Source organism: Pieris napi, chromosome 5, assembly GCF_905475465.1.
Source record: "Pieris napi chromosome 5, ilPieNapi1.2, whole genome shotgun sequence".
Lineage (NCBI taxonomy): Eukaryota > Metazoa > Arthropoda > Insecta > Lepidoptera > Pieridae > Pieris > Pieris napi.
Genome location: NC_062238.1, coordinates 12,811,320 through 12,830,123, shown reverse-complemented (window position 1 = coordinate 12,830,123; position 18,804 = coordinate 12,811,320). Strand labels below are relative to the sequence as shown.

General features: G+C 34.7%; 1 protein-coding gene across 8 annotated transcripts in view; it reads left to right on the top strand.

Annotated features, from left to right (window-relative positions):
* The window catches only part of LOC125049980 (disintegrin and metalloproteinase domain-containing protein 11), a 258,309-nt gene that overhangs the window by 207,457 nt on the left and 32,048 nt on the right, over window positions 1-18,804 (top strand). For all 8 annotated transcript variants that reach the window (XM_047649555.1, XM_047649554.1, XM_047649558.1 and 5 more), the window contains exons 8-10: window positions 6,268-6,407; window positions 9,493-9,688; window positions 11,406-11,578. In XM_047649555.1, the coding sequence (XP_047505511.1) occupies window positions 6,268-6,407; window positions 9,493-9,688; window positions 11,406-11,578 (509 nt within the window). The remainder of the gene's footprint in view (window positions 1-6,267; window positions 6,408-9,492; window positions 9,689-11,405; window positions 11,579-18,804) is intronic.

The following is an 18,804-nucleotide window of genomic DNA, read 5'->3' as shown; positions in this document are numbered from 1 at the left end:
CACGGGTTAATGGAACCCTACGGATCCAACTAAGACATCTGACGACGTTACTTCGTAGGCGCTACGAATTCTACGAGGATGCTACGAACTCTACGAGATTGCTACGAAGTACCTATTTACTGCAAAAACTGATCCCATAAATAATATTTTAAAACTAAAAGAAATTTAGTTTATATCTAATTATTTTCTATTAAAAACGTATTGATAGTTATGCAAGGAGTTGTAATATCGGTTCGGAATAGGAATATTATGTGAATTCCTATATACTCATACATAACAACATTTCTGACGCTATTATGAATTTTAAAATTAAGATTGAAATGACTTCTCTGGCACTTGCCCCCCAATGCTAATAATTCCTAAGACTTCCTGCGCCACCGTAAACATGATTACAATTATCTTATCTTCTTTTAATTGCTCTTGCTGCTAAAAAACCCGGCCCTAGACGCCTGTTAGTATTGTTGCGAGCTAGGGGTATGTATAATAGAAGCCAGGGTTATTTTGTCCGTTTATTTGTACTAGAATTTTGGGAGATTTTTCCGTTTGACTTCGTCTTCCGTCTTCGTCATCCGGCTACCTCGTCCTCCTAGTTCTAGACTGCTACATCCACTTCTTCTAAAATAACCGTGCCATTTTAATTCGTACAGCACTGTATTCATCCTTTCGGCGAAGTCGTTAAAATAAAGGACGGTATTTCTTTTTCTTCCTTGTATTTTGAATTTAGACATCATACCCCGCATGCATGTTCGAATTTAAAATGACGCTAATTTATCGAATTTATCGTAACACTCCACTCTGCCAGTAACACTATATTACTAACAATCGAGTTTATTCTAAGAAAATAAAGTGTTTTAAACAGTTCCTTCTCTGTAAATTGCTTTTCCTCTTATTATTGTAAAAATGCCAACGGATTAGGCTTTCTATCAAAGTGACAGAAATGAAATATGTCAGTGTCGCACGGAATTGAATAGTAGACCATTTTTTATGATTTCAATTTCTGGACCTTACTATATTTTGATTGATTGTAATATTTTCTTGAAAGAAAACTTAGCAATGGAGAATTTAGTTTTACCTCATGGTATTATTACGAGAAATAGTGATAAAATTTCATCATTTTAAATAAAAAAATTACATTAAAACGATTCATTAATATATTTTGCACTAATTCTTATTTACATTCTATTGCTTAGCAAACACGTTTTGACTTAAATATAATTATTAATAAATTATAATTATTTAAATAAACCGTATGTGTTAAAAATATGGAACTGAAATTTAAAGTTGACAAGACAGCTTCTATTTTTATTTTTACGTTTATCTCTTAAAACATTTAGAAACAAAACTTATCTAATCAAAACATCATAAATCTATTGATCGGAAAAACTAAAAGCTATTATCAGAGTCAATTTAGTTCCTTTGCGGAGTGAAGGTAATTGAAAAAGCCGTATTAGCCGGCACCTGTGACTTATTTATTGCCGAAGCTCGCTTTGAATAATGTACTATCCTTGAGGCTTTATTTTATAAAATTAAGGTGAGATTCACGTATCCTTATAAGCACCATAAATAATAAAATATCTGTTATTTTCCAAAGTGTCCACCGTAATGGCAGATCGCCATTAATTTTAATTTTGTATTATAGATTTTTTTATATGAGTTTGTTGGTTAGCTTAAGGGTATTATTCCCGGAGATTTGCACGTATCTCACCAGATGTTAAAGTTATTTTGTTCAAGGCGTCAGTCATTTTACTCGTACAGCGTATGGGCCCGTTTTGCCCAGAAGGCATTGAATACGCTCCGAATTCAGTCTAACAACACGTTTAGGTTGCTATTGGGCTTGGCGAGGTTATTCTGTGGGTCTGGTATGGTTGCCTTGAACTGTCGGTTTTAATGCTTATCATTCGGAAATGGGTGATGCTTGATGATGTTTGGCAGCATTGGTATCCTAAATATTTTCATTTCAAAGAAGACGCATATCTTAAAACTTTGGTAATCCAAACCAATACAAACATAGCAACTAAGTCCGGATTTTTAAGAAATCTAGCCAAAACTGTATATATATTATGTGAAATAAAAAAGTAATAAAAAGTCGGATCACTTAGAATATTTAATTCAATTCAATTCAAAAATAATTTATTCAAATAGGTAACAAAATGTACACTTGAATGAACAATGAAAATGAATAGAAGAGAAGAACTGGCAATAAACTCTCCGCCATTCTTTTTAATCGCCAAGTTTTATTTTACACAATGTTTGTAAGGAGCTGCAACCATTACACCATGTTCCACGTGACATCTTAAGTAATAAATAAAATAAATTAAAAACAAAGAGTTGTCCTCTATCAGCAGGAGGCATGGTGAAATAGGAGAACGCAGTTACATTCTCGTGGGAACAACACGCAAATACATAGTCGAAATAACTAACATCACCATCACCATCATACAGGAATTCAAGTCCGACCAGTCACAACGTCTGATAACAACCACACTTAGAAACCTGCAACGCCGGGGTCTAGCGGGTGTGATGCCGACCCTTCAGAGAGTAGAACACTCTTTTCTTGAAAGCGCCTAAGTCGTGTTGGTTTGGAAATACCTCTACTGGCAGAAGTTTCACAAAGATGTGTTGCGAGGCAAAACGTATCTTAAAAAGCGCGGTGTTGAAGAACGCCAGTCGTCGAGATGGAGAGGATAAAATTTTAAAAGAATAATCACCTACCTATATATAAAGAAATCAATAAAACACACTCAAAAATGTAATCAACCCATGTCATGTCACGGACTTAAAATTCTTTTGTTTGAAGAAAGAAATTAGATAATAATTAGCGAACACGATGTTCATAAAACTTCTTTTCACGTAATTGCTTTCGGCATTACAAATTTTTCGTAACTTTGCCTCGTCAAAAACATTGTCTCTATTTTTCTTTTATCTTTATGTCCGTCATTTATTAATCAGTTTTTATGAAATTAATATTCTCTCGGTATTTCCAATATTTTAATATGCTGCAAATTTTACCCTTTTTACGTAACTTCATTATTCACGTATGTCACCAGGGTCACAGCCTGGTTGAAAATGTTTTAAAATAATATCATACTTATGTTTTGGGTGAGACGTATGGAAACAACACATACAGAAGAAGAGAGAAGAAATCAACCTGAAATACAGAGGACTCTACTGGCTGCTTGGCAGAAATTCCAAGCTAGTACATAATAAGCTACTCGTCTATGAAATGCTCTTGAAACTAATCATACCAGATTCAACTATGGAGTTCGGCGTGTGACTCTAACATAAGTATCATACAGAGGGTTCAAAATTACATCTTGAAACAAATATCCAACTGTCCGTTGTTTATAAAAACATCAGAGAGCACCTCAAAATCAGGAATGTTAAAGAGGAGATCAAGACCTGGAGTATGAAATACAGAAAAAGGCTAGAAATGCATCCTTATAAGCTTGCCACGCAACTAACCACACCGGACCTAATAAATAGGCTGGAAAGGCGACAAATCCTAAGTCTTGATAGACACGGTTGACAGAGTGGAGCAGTCTCGATGGAGATTTTGCTCTGAACGCCTAACAGCTCTCAACACATCTGCTCATAGTCTAGCTGACTGATTGCAAGATAAAGACTTATAAAAAAAAACGTTTTGGCTGAGATATTCTTCTTCACTTGGCTTCTTTAGACAAATGTAATGTAAATATGTATCGAAAGATATACATCGTGGATAAGCTGTTCGTAAGGAACGAGTAACGGGTTCCATACCGATCGTAAATTATAACGCATTCGTGATTTATCTTTCGCTTCTGGTAGATTGCAAAGACCTCATTCACTTACCTCTACGAGTAAGGTGTTATTTTGTATGGCAACTATATTGGTGTAACAGACAACGTTAGATTAAATATTGGAGATCAAGTAATTGCACGCAGCAGTTTCCTAATCATTCGTATGCTGTATAGGACGCTAGAACTTGAACTAAGCTCTATCAGAGAGTCTTCTAATACAGACTTTACAAATGGTAACTACACACAAAAAAGCATTACAAAAACTATAATGACAGTAAAAAAAAACTTTTGGTTGAAATGTGAAGTTCAAAATGAGTAATATTATCACTAAAACACGGAGATCATAGGATTTTGATTCCTAAGCGCACACACATTAAGCTGAGTCTACACACAAAGCAACAAGTAAACAACATAATTGCTAACACAGGTGTAAAGTATTAACGGACAAAATCACTAACCATCCGGATAAGCTGGCGTTGCCTCCCGTGAAACCACAACTTGCGACACAAAGTTCCAAGCTTATTTTCGAAACTATTAAGCCCAGACCCTTCAGCACCGCAATAAACAAAACACGGTCGCAGCCACGCGGCTAATACGACATCACGGTGAGAAATGTCTCTTTAGAGGTTAGCTTTTATTCGTTGCGAACAGGTAGCAAATAGTAAGTTTTTATTTAAAATGTTTTAGTAGCATTCACAGTCCTTGTATTTAAAAAATAAACCAGTGGCGCCACAACCTTTTTAGTTCTGGGACTCAAATTTATCTCCTGTACCTGTACACACGCCGTCGACTTTTTGGGTCTAAGGCAAGCCGGTTTATCGCGATGTGTCCTTCACTGTTTGAGCGAATTTTAAATGCGCTCATAGAAAGAAAGTCCAAGCCGGGGATCGAACCTACGATCTCATGGATGAGAGTCACTCGCTAAAGCCACTAGGCCAACTCTCTGCAACCTTCTGTTAATAGACTGTACATATTGTTCTTTAATTTTCTCGCCACTTTTTAAACATTACTATCTATAAAATTTCTATAATATTGAATTTCTCTTAACTATTTTATTTACTATGCATATTTTCTCTCTCTCTTTTATTTATTATATATTATCTATATATGAATGCCTCAATTCTGGAATTGTTGCTTATATCTAAATAATTATATTTAACATAAAAATGTATTTAAGAATTAATACCAATGATAGAAGTAATTCAGATGGCCAACGTTTCTTGACACATTCTAGATTTTTGATTTTTGTTTGATGATTTTGATTGATGTTATTAAATTTATTAAAATTTTAATCGGATTCGAAAAGGATTATGAAGATACACTCTAGTCCTTCGTTTAATGTTACTGGATTTTTAATTTTTTTTACAGTCTAATTTATTCATAGATTCCGTACTACGCGTTCTATTTCACATCGATTATTTTCACTTATATGAAACAGCAAACCACGTGAGAATCCCAACTGAATATATGAATGTTTTCGACATAAAAATTCTGCCTCAGAAAGAAATTTTCATTTCCGAATTTCTTATAAATAAATTAGATGTATGAAATTCTTATTCAACGCTTGTTACCTCAAAGAAGAGGTTACGTGCATACCATTGAATATCAATTTTTATCGGTAGCTGTAATTTCCTTTTCTAAGACTTGTGGCTGTAATATTCGGCTTTTAAAAGGTTTTTAAAAACCAAAAATAGTAAACCAAACAAACTCGTTATTCATTTAAACATATACATAGTATTTTAATTAAGAAGTTTGTTTGCATAGTTAAAAGTGAAAGATTTGTTTAATGAATGTGAGGTTATGTTTTCCTCGTTTGTTGTGTTTGGAAATTACATTTCAGAGGGAATATCTATGTATTACTAATGGAATAAATAGATATTTAAATTAATAAACATCATATCAATCAAAATCAAAATACGTTTATTTAATTTAGATGCGTCTTAGGGGCATGCTTATGAATGTCAAAAATGTTTACAAAATTCGCGATAGAGCAAGACTACGCCATCCGTTCGCAAAACTACCAGGAGGCCTCGTTCTGAGAAGAACGGGCAAGAAACTCAGCAAGTTTAACCCTCCCTCTATATTACAATTATTCAAAGGAAAATGTCATAATAAATGTAATGTTTAAAACCAAATGATAATCCCTTAATAATTGTTATTTCATTATATTTAATTAAATTGATTTATTATAAATTCTCGTAATACGTGTTTAATAATTACCATAATCTCCCTTTGGATATGTGGGGTATCCCATAAATTACTTATCTATGACTTTTTATTGTTAATTTTTATATTCAAATATATTATCTGTATATGTACGTCATTGATCTTAGGAGTATTTAGCATAAAGAATGGAAAATTATGTAGACCCAACAACTTCAGTTTGAAAATCTTACAATTAAGCTATTAAGAAATCTCTGGTATTAATTTATTTTTCTAGTCTTTTATAAAAGTCTTTGCATGAAACCTATACATAGTTTTGTTTCAGCAGAAGCACCCTCATGTTATCTTTGAGGCGCGAACCAAGATGAACCGGGGCTGTGGCAACAAACTCGAGTACAGACAAAAGACACACCGATCTAAGAACTTCGCTTACGTGGAGGCCCCTCTAATGGAAAACCATGGAGCTTTGTAAGTTTCAGAATACATTATATACTAGCTTATTACACTACGGCATTGCTCGCGTAAAATTCATAGGAATTATGTGTTTCCTAACCACTGTTCACTCCTTTAAATACACACAGATTCACAAAAATAAAAACGAAATATGCGATAAAATTAAAATAAAACATTATGACGTGTATTTGTGTAAATATTTGTTGACTGAGACGAACCCAGTATGTTGCGAAACATTTGTTAACATATAGATTTATTAACCAATTAGCATTATTTAAAACGCAGCAAAACCATTAATTTTTAGATGAAATATAAGCATAAATTAAGACAAATGAATTTCACATCTATATACAACTATATTTCAACTTGCGGAAACTGTGGAAAAATTCCCGTAAAACTCATAAACTTCCGTCATTACAGGACGTCACTAAACTATCACGTACTTATAACGAATGGGACTGAGAAACAAAATGCATATCTCACAGCAGCTGTTATCATAAATGTTGGGTATACATCTAAGAGCGAGCGTGCTCTAGGACATTGTAAGGAATACTTTAATGTACATAATAGGAGGAAAGTAGAAAGAGAGAACTAATGTATTAGCACAAAATGTGATATTAATTTGTTATTAAAGTACCTAAAGCATGGCGCGTCTGAGACCTTGCGTTCTTCGATAATATATTGTACTACCTCATGTAATTTAATACATTTTCTTTTTTCTTTTTTTTTTCTCACAGTGGTTGCCTGGAAGAGATCGCTCGAAAGCGATAAGGCCGCCAGTTGCCTTTCCTTTACTTGTAATTTTGTTAATTTTTTATATCAATAAGCAACAAAGTGTAAATAAATAATAAATATATTTAAATCTCACAAATTAGTGGCTACGAAACACACCAAACCGTAGCAACCTCTACGAAAGTCTACGAAAGACTACGCCATGTACCGTAGTTTTCTTTGCTCTGCAATTTATCAACATAATTGTTATCGTTATAGATATAATTACAACATAGATGTTCTATCTACGTTCGTCTTTAGATTAGTACCCAACATCACGAGTACAATTTCATATGACGCAGTGAAATAGGTCGCCGCAATGTTCACCCTGTGACAGACGTCAGAGACACACTGCCCCGCGAGGACTTGTAACTATTTTAGTTCTATTTCCTGAAATAATTGGATCTCTATATTTGATGTAGATATTTTTTTTTAAATTGTTTATAGTCGAGTTCGAGTTCGCTTACATATCTCATTGATGGTATTTTTCTATTTAATGTTATTTATAAGATTAATATCTCAGAGTTTGAACCAATTCTATCAATTAATTTATCATATCATTTATTTATTGAAGTTTTCCACATACATAATAATATATATACGTTATACGTTATATATGGTAAACATAAATGTCACAAAAAATTAAAAAGAATAAAAACAATAAAAATACAAGTCATATTTGTTTATTATTAAAAACAATACCAGCAAAACAACAGATTAGGTCTAAGATAGGATAGCCCACTACAGAATAAGTACTTTTTAATTCATTGAAAGAATATTTTGTTATTTAAATGAAAAGCTAATAATTTATAGTTTCCTTACTCAAATCAGACTTCGCAAAGTAAATTACAGCGCTCCTAAAAGTGTCAAAGAATTCAAGGGATGCCATTATAAATCATCGCGGTCCAGAAAGTTGAATAATGCAGGGAGAAGTTTTAGAACTCATTTTTTCGAGCGACTAAACTCGCAGTTAAACTAATGAATTCTGTTCGTGTACAAAAATTTACATCGCACGTTCATATTTAGATTTTTGTAAAGCCTTTGTTTGCTTTACGAATTGTTTTACGTAAATATTCAAATAAATAGAATTAGCTGAAACGGGGTTTTCTATTCAATATAATTTCAGGAAAAGCGAAAATTATTTTAGTTTCTATGCTAATTGGTATTTGGTTTGTGGGACAACGGTTGGTACGTATAAATAGAATTAAATCGTGTTACATAGTTATTCGTGAATATTATTTGTCCTAAAGTACATTGTCAAAGTCATACTTAATTGCACAATAATACAATTAAGTACGACCTTGACAAACACACCATAATCGTACACGCGAAGAAATTTTAGAAATATAACCAACCTGTGCTTGACAACCAATTGACAATTGAGATCATGTATACCCCCGTGCAACTAATTTTCCTTCTTTGTGTGCAACTTATTCGTATGGTAGACATAATAGTTACGAAGTGTCACACACATGTTTACTTACATGCCTCAAAAATAAAATTGATACGTTTAAAGGCTCAAACAGCCAATGTAAGTTAATATACAAATACCCAAATGCATAAGTTGCGCCTATATTTCACGGGGCATTCAGAATGAATGCCTTGTTCAAAGTCAAGAGGTAAGGCTCTTAATAATAAAAAAAATACTATAAATTAAGCAACCCAATTCAGTACTTGTCCGTATCAAAAGATCCCAAGAACTTGACACAAAAAGATTTAATTGGTGAAGTTTTTCAGAATCATATCGGAAATACGGATATATTCAGTCCCTGAATGGATGACCGCTTTATTAATGAGGCCCTCTAACACACAGGGATTCGAGATAAAAGAACTGTTAATCTTAAGTGGGTTTTTATCGGATGAATTTGCTTAAAAAGGCCGATTTTGAGGGAGGTTTTATCTTTGGAACTTCCCCTTGCATTTTTACTCCTTGAAACGCGAGATTGTTTCATAATTTATCGATAAATGTTATAAATAACAGTGCAAGAATTCCACTTATGACCAATTTATATTGTTTTATATTTTAGTTAATAACGTAATGCTGGTATACGGCCGAGAACTTTTTTCTTGTTCAATACAAACAGGCATATCTTAAAACGTTAGTATGCTGTCTTTACCCCACTATAGGAGTCTTTTGTTTTTTTACTAACCAATATAAACAAGTAACTAATACAAAATAAAGAATTTAATGTTTCATTCAAACACCCAACTAATATGCAAATAGTCATAGGAACAAACAAAGCAGACAGCACTCCACACTGTAGCTTCTAGGCAGAATGTAACATTTCATTTACTTTCATTAATTCAAATACTTTCCTTCGTTTCCCAGGCACTCAGACCTTCTCTCCTGGCAAGAATGGATCGAGGCAGGCCGGCGTCTCCGTGAGCGTCGAGACGTCCGGGAAACCACCAAGTACATTGAGACGGCTCTTGTCATTGACAAGTACATGTTTGAGAAAAGAAACGGAAGTACGCGCACCGAGGTCGTTCATGACGCTATTCAAGTTGCCAATATTGCGGATCTGGTAGGTTTTATCTACGTTTTGTAATGTCTGAGATAGCGTGCCTAAAATAAAATTCACAAATCTAATGACCAAGTTTAACAAGGGTAGATTAATCAAGTATTATATAAAAGATAGAAAAGCCTTTTCATCAGTTTTCTGAAGGCAAATCAAAATAAGGGTCACGAACGATTAACACGATCTGAATTACACGTAATGGTGTAATTGGCCGTGTTTGAATCGCCATTGGAGGGCGAATTCGGTTTCATTCAGAGTGCTATGAAAAGCGAAAAATCCCTCTTATACCGTATACCGCAATGTATGAATACGGATGTATTAAACTTCACATACAGTATGGACGGTCGGCAGAATGATGTTTTTTTGTTTCTGTATTTTATTTTAATACGCATTTACCATGTAGAATGTTCAGAGGAGTTGTTCGGTCTAATAAGGAAAGCTGAGTTTCATTATCGGACGTCAAGGCAAAATAAAAAATACCATCCGTATCACCTGGACGTCCGTCGTTCCACTACCGAGCGGTTTCTAAGGCAGTTTTTGCCGCGCACCACCACTATGTGTAACCAGCTGCCCACTGAAGTATTTTCGAACCAATTCGGCTTAGGGTCCTTCAAGAAAAGAGCGTACCAATTCTTGAAAGGCCGGCAACGCACTTGCGATCCTTCTGGCAATGTAAGTGTAGGGCGGCGGTATCATATTCACCGTATTGTCTAGTGAATAAAATGAGTATAATCTATATATTTATTTTTTTAGATAGAAATCTTTTTAACAACTTTTGATACTTCAACACTTCTCAATACTGAAATATACGGTACTATGTCGTCTTTAACTGATTGTTATATACAATACTGTCTCCAATTGACACTAGCGTTCGGGCAAATCATAATATGAGTATATTTTCGATGAGATATTAAAGTGTTTATATGCTGACCGTACAGTACCGAGTGAAGAAAGTCGGTACATTATCTACTTAAAATGTGAAGTGGTAACGTTATCGTTGAAACTTTTACGTTGAATGGCCCACGCATAGAGCACTCCGCTGCGTTCATCTTTTTCAAAGTTTCACTGACTTTCATAATTCACTCTTTCTATTATGTGAATGATGGTTACGCATTTATGAAGAACATGTAACAGAAAATCATGTATTAACTTTAATACAGAACAGAACAGCAATTATTCCTTAACGTATTAAATTACGTGGAGGGTCCTCAAATCAAAGGTTAAAGGAACCGTAAGTTAGTACTTAGTTATGTCGACTCTCGATAATTTTAATCTCAAGGGACCAGGTATAAGTTTCGAATTACTATTAGTTCAAAATAACAAGTGTATGTATATATGTAGCTAGCCTCGTAGTTATATGTAACATAACTACGAAGGGGAGGAGGGACTCAAGTAAATAAGAGATTGATCAAAATCCGTGATTTATTATTTTATATATTATTATCATGTATTAACAATAAACAACAATAACTCACATTTTTTTTATTTCGAAAAGAAGTTCGTAATCGATTTGAGAGAGCTTTTTTCAGTCTATGGTCCCAAGACTTTTGAAAAACCAAGGGGAGGGGACCAATCAACATAGATTTTATTCAAATCTTTTTTAATCATCGAGATATTCAAATTAACGGTAGCTAATTATCGAGAGTCAACTGTATTTAAGATAATTATTAATTAACGACTCTGTGACTCACTGACAACTGTATGAAACTGTTTTTGTTCCCAGTACTTCCGTACATTGAACACTCGAGTGTCAGTGGTGTATATCGAGTCGTGGCAAAGCGCAGACCAAGCAGACCTAGACCGGAAGTACGACATCACGCGAGCCATTCAAAAGTTCAGCGACTACTCCGCCCGGAAACTGTACAAAATTGAAAAGGACACCACGCAGCTACTGTCGTAAGTAAATTTAATTTAAATAAAGTTACTGATATTTGTAGGATTTGGATAAGCTTAAATGTAATAATATCAAACTGAAACGAACGTCTACGGGATTTGTTTGCTCAACTAAATCAGGCTTTTAGAACTTACAAAATTATTGTTTTGTTTATGGTGTCTGCCTAATAAATGCCATTACAATTTGGATACTATATCCATCAAGCAACACCAGCTTCATCTAAGAATATTTAAACACACAGTGTGTCCAAATATGTATATACAGTCCACTACTCTTACTTAGTTAAAATAAAAGTGTCATACGATTCGCACGTGTTATTATTGCATTTATTTAATTTCAAGACCCTCAATCAATTAGTGATCAATTCTCAACTATAACTCCTTAACATATGGTCCAAAATCGAACCGGATAACATCGCTATTGTTCAATAGTTGGCGAACAGTGAGAACAATAGATGCTCACATTCCTAAGCGATAAGGAATAGTTGGAAGGATTTTTGTGTGATCAGTGTTTCATTACAGTGTTATAATAACATTATAAAAGTGAAATTAACCTATAAAAACGAAATAAATTACGTTGTATATACACCATACTGTGAAGTACTATTACGTTGGGCTGTGTTCAGTTTTTTCAGTGGGTCTGAGTAATCGGATTATTACGAACTACGCTCAAAGTCATAGTGTACGATGGAGGGTCTTTTTGAGTATCAATTTAAGTTGTTGGAGACATTAAGAAGTGCAGAAAAGAATTATAGGAAATCACCGAAAGACAGAATAAAAATATCATATATAGAAACTCGATTAGAAGTGTTAGAACAATTATGGCGGGACTTTAAGGAAGGACACAAAAGTTTAATTTTAAAAATATCTAAAGAGGAAGAAAAGGAAAGTACCTATTTTAAAGGAAACTTTAGTGATATTTTTGATGAGCTATATATTCAGTACAAGTCCACTATGAAGGAGGACTTTCAAAACTTAACCAAACAGTCTCCTTTATCACATACCTCAATAGCGGGTGGCGACGAACAGAGGTCATTAAATGATATTAAATTACCGTCAATACAAATACCGAAGTTTGGAGGTAAATATGAAGAATGGACAACTTTTTATGACTTATTTTGCTCCTTGATTCATAACAACAAGTCTTTAACGCCGGTGCAAAAACTACATTATCTAAAAAGTAATTTATCGGGTGACCCAGAACTATTAATACGCAACTTTTCGACTACGGACGCAAACTACGATGAGGCATGGAACCAGTTAGTGAAACGATATAATAATAAGCGGTTGAATTGCTATGCAATTTTAAGAACATTATTTTCACAGAAGGGTATATGTACGGAGACATCGAGTTCAATCAAACAATTGGTAGACACTACGTCGGTATGTTTAAAAACGTTGCAAAATCTCGGTGTTAAAACCGACACTTGGGATATGATTATTAATTATTTAGTAATATCAAAGATGGACAATGAATCGATAAAGAGATGGGAACAACAACTTAGTTTGAGTAATACCGAATTACCTACTTGGGCAGAACTGCGGGATTTTCTAGAAGCTAGATTTCGATCGTTAGAAATGATAGACAGTCACAGAGTGAAATCACCATACCCTAAGCCTGTTGCTACACCTATTGCTAAACCTAAGTCCTTTCATTCAGGTATACACAATGATGTGAAAAAGCAGGAAGTCAAATGTGTGTTATGCAGTGGTGAACACTACATATATTATTGTAAAGAGTTCGTAGACATGTCTACAAAAGAAAAGCAAGAGTTCGTCCAGCAGAATAAATTATGTTTTAATTGTCTTGCCCCATCACATTCAGTAATCAGATGTCGCCAGCCAACGTGTTGCAGAAAATGTGGGCGTCGTCATCATTCATTGCTACACTACGAGAGAGATCGAAACACGGTGACTACGAGTGAAGGGGAATCCACGTTGACAGGTACCATGACTGAACAAACTAAAGGTAAGCTTAATTCTATAACAAACGATGTACACTTTGTAACTAACTTTTCCAAGGAAAATTGTCAAAATAGTGTCCTATTAGCTACTGCTGAGGTATTAGTAGAGAGTAGGAATGGTTGCAAACATATTATTAGAGCATTGTTAGACCAAGGGTCGCAAGCATCGTTTATAACTGAAGCTACAGTACAATTACTTAATCTTTCGCGCCGATCAGTAAGTGGTTGGGTGTCAGGTGTGGGAGAGGGGAAAATGAGAATCAAATACATGGTTTCACTTAAGGTGAAATCTCGCCACGATCCTAAGACAATAATACGAGTGAATGCATATGTATTGCGTTCAGTAACAACACTTCTGCCTACTACTAAACTTAGTGCTCCTGAATGGTCAGACCTAGAAACTTTAGAGTTGGCTGACTCAGCCTTCAAAACACCTGGAAAAATTGACATTCTTTTGGGAGCAGACGTATACAGTAACATTATTTTAGATGGTATAATCAAACATCCTAGGGGCAACTTACTAGCACAGAGAACATGCCTAGGTTGGGTGCTATCAGGAAAGCTGCCTCAAGAAACAGGTTCTTCGGACACAAATGTTGCAAGTTTGCATGTTCAACTTAAAGATGACGAGATGCTCAAGAAATTTTGGGAAATCGAGAATGAACCAAATACTATAGAGAAGAGACTATCAAAAGAAGAGGAATTTTGTGAACATTTTTATGACAGTACAACTATAAGAGATGAAGAAGGAAGATTTGTGGTTAAACTACCATTCAAGACTGGAAATCCACAATGTAGGCAAGGAAATCTTAAAGAAATTGCTGCCAAGAGGTTTGAAATATTAGAAAGAAAATTATTAAAAAACCAGAAACTTAAAGAAGAATACCACAAGGTCATAAACGAATATATAAATTTAAATCATATGGTTGAAATTATACATGCAGAAATTGATAGTCCCACTGCAGTCTATCTCCCGCACCACGCGGTACTTCGCGAAGATAAGGAGACGACAAAACTTCGTATAGTCTTTGACGCTTCGTGCAAAGGAGTTAATAATGTTTCTTTAAATGATGATTTACATATTGGTCCTAAGTTGCAGCAAGATTTGCGCCACATATTGGTGAGATGGAGGCTTTATAAGATTTGCCTTACTGCAGATATAATTAAAATGTATAGAATGGTGAGGGTGTCAGAAGATGATACAAATTACCAAAGAGTTCTATGGAGATTTAATCCGAGTGAGCCAATAAAACATTACAAGCTTTTAAGATTAACATTTGGGACAGCATGTGCGCCTTATCTCGCTGTGAAGTCACTCCAGAGATTAGCTGATGATGAACAATCGAAGTTCCCTGTTGCTGCTCATATAACTAAACGTGATTATTACGTCGATGATTTAATGACGTCATGTGAGACAGTTGCTGATGCTATTAATATATATAATGACATGAGTAAATTAATGAATTTAGGAGGTTTTGAGCTCCAAAAGTGGAGCAGTAATAGTAAAAATGTGCTAAAATATATTGGTGAAAATAAACGAGATGATCATGAACTGCCTCTGAAGGTAAATAACCTAGTTAAGGTATTAGGAGTGAGTTGGAATAGAGACATAGACAAATTCGAATATACTCTAAATGTGCCTATAGTAAAAGAACCTATAACTAAACGGCAGATTCTCTCAGAAGTAGCAAAACTGTATGACCCTTTGGGATGGATAGCCCCTGTTGTTGTTATAGCAAAGTTAATAATCCAGAAGTTATGGCTAACTGGATTAGATTGGGACAGCACTATAACAGGAGATTTACTGAAGGAATGGTTACAATTTAGAGAAAATTTGATACATATTAAATGCATTAATATACCGAGGTGGCTACGTTATTCTTCCACATCTAAAGCAGAGTTACATGTCTTTGCAGATGCTTCACAGACAGCATATGGTGCAGCAGTATACATGCGAGTCATTGAAGGCAATGAGGTTTATGTGAATTTAATATCAGCCAAAACTAAGGTTGCACCAATTACGAAACAGATTTCAATACCTCGACTGGAATTATGTGGTGCTGTGTTGGCGGCCAAGCTAATTTCTGAAATATCACAAGTGTTAAACATATCTAACGAATACTTACATGCATGGACTGATTCAACCATAGTCCTGGCATGGCTAAGGGGAGGACCTAGTCGCTGGAACACGTTCGTAAGTAACCGTGTATCTGATATACTAAATATTTTAAATTACGAACAATGGGGACACGTTACTTCTGAGATGAACCCGGCCGACTGTGCGTCAAGAGGTCTACAAGCTTTAGATCTATCAAATCACTTGCTATGGTGGAATGGACCCGCCTGGCTATCTTTATTAGATGTAAATTTGAGTATGGTCGACATCGAAGATACACAAGAAGAAGAGAAGATAAAATCTTTAACTGCTTTATGTACAGCCGAAGAAGAATTTATATGGTCTAAGTTTTCTAATTTAAATAAGTTATTGAGAGTTATTTCATACTGTAGAAGATGGCTTAATTTAAAATCAACTAAAGATAAGCGTCGGTGTTATACAAGTTATATTTCAACAAAAGAAATTAATGAATCCTTAGATATTTGCATTAAACAAGTTCAAGGGTTTGAATTTAAGGATGAAATGAAACAATTAAAGACTCTGGGATATGTTTCTAAAAAGAGTAAACTGCGAAGTCTTACGCCCATTATCGATGAAAATGGGATTCTAAGAGTCAGCGGAAGAATACAACAGTCACACGTGGAGTACGACACACAGCATCCTATAATTTTACCTGCTAAAAACTATCTTAGCAGACTTATAATTATGGATGCTCATCAGAAAACAATGCATGGAGGACCACAACTGATGATAAATTATTTGAGAACAAAATACTGGATACTACGAGCTAAAGATCAAACAAAGAAATGTTACCGTGAGTGTGTGACTTGCATTAGATATTCGAAACGTAAATCATCACAGTTAATGGGTCAATTACCAGAGGTGCGTGTAACTCCCAATAGACCATTTAAGTCGGTCGGTGTGGACTATGCTGGACCTATTAACATCAGATTCTCCCCAGGTAGAGGAGCAAAGTCCTTTAAAGGATATATTTGCTTGTTTATTTGCATGGCCACACGCGCTATACACTTGGAGGCTGTCACAGACATGACTTCGAAGGCATTCATCGCCGCTTTTAGAAGGTTTACAGCAAGACGAGGCCACTGTCAAGATATCTATAGTGACAATGGCACAAACTTTGTAGGAGCAGAAAAACAATTAACGACAATGTTTAACAGTGCCAAATCTTCAGTGCCTAGTGAAATAGCAGAAATGTTAACATTAGAGCGTACTACATGGCATTTCATACCCCCACACGCTCCTAATTTTGGAGGTTTGTGGGAGGCTGGCGTACGTAGCACAAAAACACACCTTAAAAAGGTTATTGGCGATACCACTCTAACTTACGAGGAGCTCACAACTATGCTGACTCAAATAGAAGCCTGCCTTAACTCACGACCTCTGACTGTCTTAAGTGACAACCCTAATGATCCTCTCCCACTGACGCCTGGACATTTTTTGATCGGCGAACCTGTGCTTAATGTAGCTGACCAAAGTCATGCTTATGTAGACATCAGTTATCGCGATCGTTGGCGGTTAACACAAAAAATGGTCACTGACTTCTGGAACCGATGGTCTAAAGAATATCTTGTAATTCTAAACAATAGGTACAAATGGAATGTTAAAAATAACTTAGAACCGGAAATTGATGATGTAGTTGTTATACAGGAGGATAATGTTCCTCCTGGTAACTGGATTATGGGTAGAATAGTTAAAAAGCATATCGGTCCCGACAATGTGACCCGGGTAGTATCGATCAAATGTAGAAGCGGAACGCTCAAAAGACCTGTATCAAAAATATGCATTTTAACTAAATAATTAGTCTATTTTTAATTGTTACTTTATTATTATAAATGTTCATTAGTCATTTAAAAGTGAAAATCAATTTATATATCAACTTACTATTGTTAACAAAAACCTTATTTGGAAATATGTAATAAACAAAATATACAAACTATGTAATACTTACCTGTTATGTATGTTTTTAAAAATTATTATATACTGTGTTAGATGCCTGTGTACTTACTATACTACGCTATAATATACATATATTAATAGACTATAACATGTGAATTGTTGTGTAATGCTATATCCAACTATGTATGCAGACATATTACGGTGGGCGGTTTGTCTTATTTTTATGTACAATAGTCAATAAGCCATTTAAATATGATGAAAGACAATGTCTGATGCATACTATTGTGTCTTTCATGAAACAATTGTATTGAACTATAGTTTGTAATTTTGTTAAGTGTTTATTTTTTCTTTTATGTTATTTCTTTTAAAGGACTGCGTCCTTTGGTGGGCGGCATGTCCAAATATGTATATACAGTCCACTACTCTTACTTAGTTAAAATAAAAGTGTCATACGATTCGCACGTGTTATTATTGCATTTATTTAATTCAAGACCCTCAATCAATTAGTGATCAATTCTCAACTATAACTCCTTAACACAGTGAAAATTATCTTTCAAAATTCAAAGTCTTCTCTTCTAGTATTTTTTTTATATTTAACAGTTTATTGATCCACAGCTTTTGTTTGGAAGATAATATTTAACATTTTTAAGTTATAAAATATAGCCAAAACAGATAACACGATACGAATCACTTTAAAACTTTTTAGAAACTACTAATTGATTACTAGATTACTAATATTTAAATTTTTTAGTATATAAAAAAAATCAGTGGCGCTACAACCTTTTTAGATCTGGGTTTCAGAGTTCTGTATTTGTTGTCAATCTAATAGGCAAGTAGGTGATCAGGCTCCTTTGCCTGACAGGCCGTCAACTTTTTGGGTCTAATTCAAACTAGCTTCCTCACTATGTCTTCCTTCATCTTTGAGCGAATGTTAAATGCGCACGTAATAAGTCCATTAGTGCGCCGGGGATAGAATCTACGGCCTCAGGGATGAGAGACGCTCGATGATGCAATCTATACGTGCATATGACCTATAATAGGAAATATTAAAAAGAACCATGTTTAGTACGATATTTCAATAGAGAGACTCACATTTACGTGGTATATGCACAGAAACACAGACACAACGCATCGTCGCCCACCGCAAACCCACGCCTCGTACACTACATTGATTCGCATACAATCACTGTTTGTCCATAGACATCTGTGTTGTGATAACATGTATTCTGAAT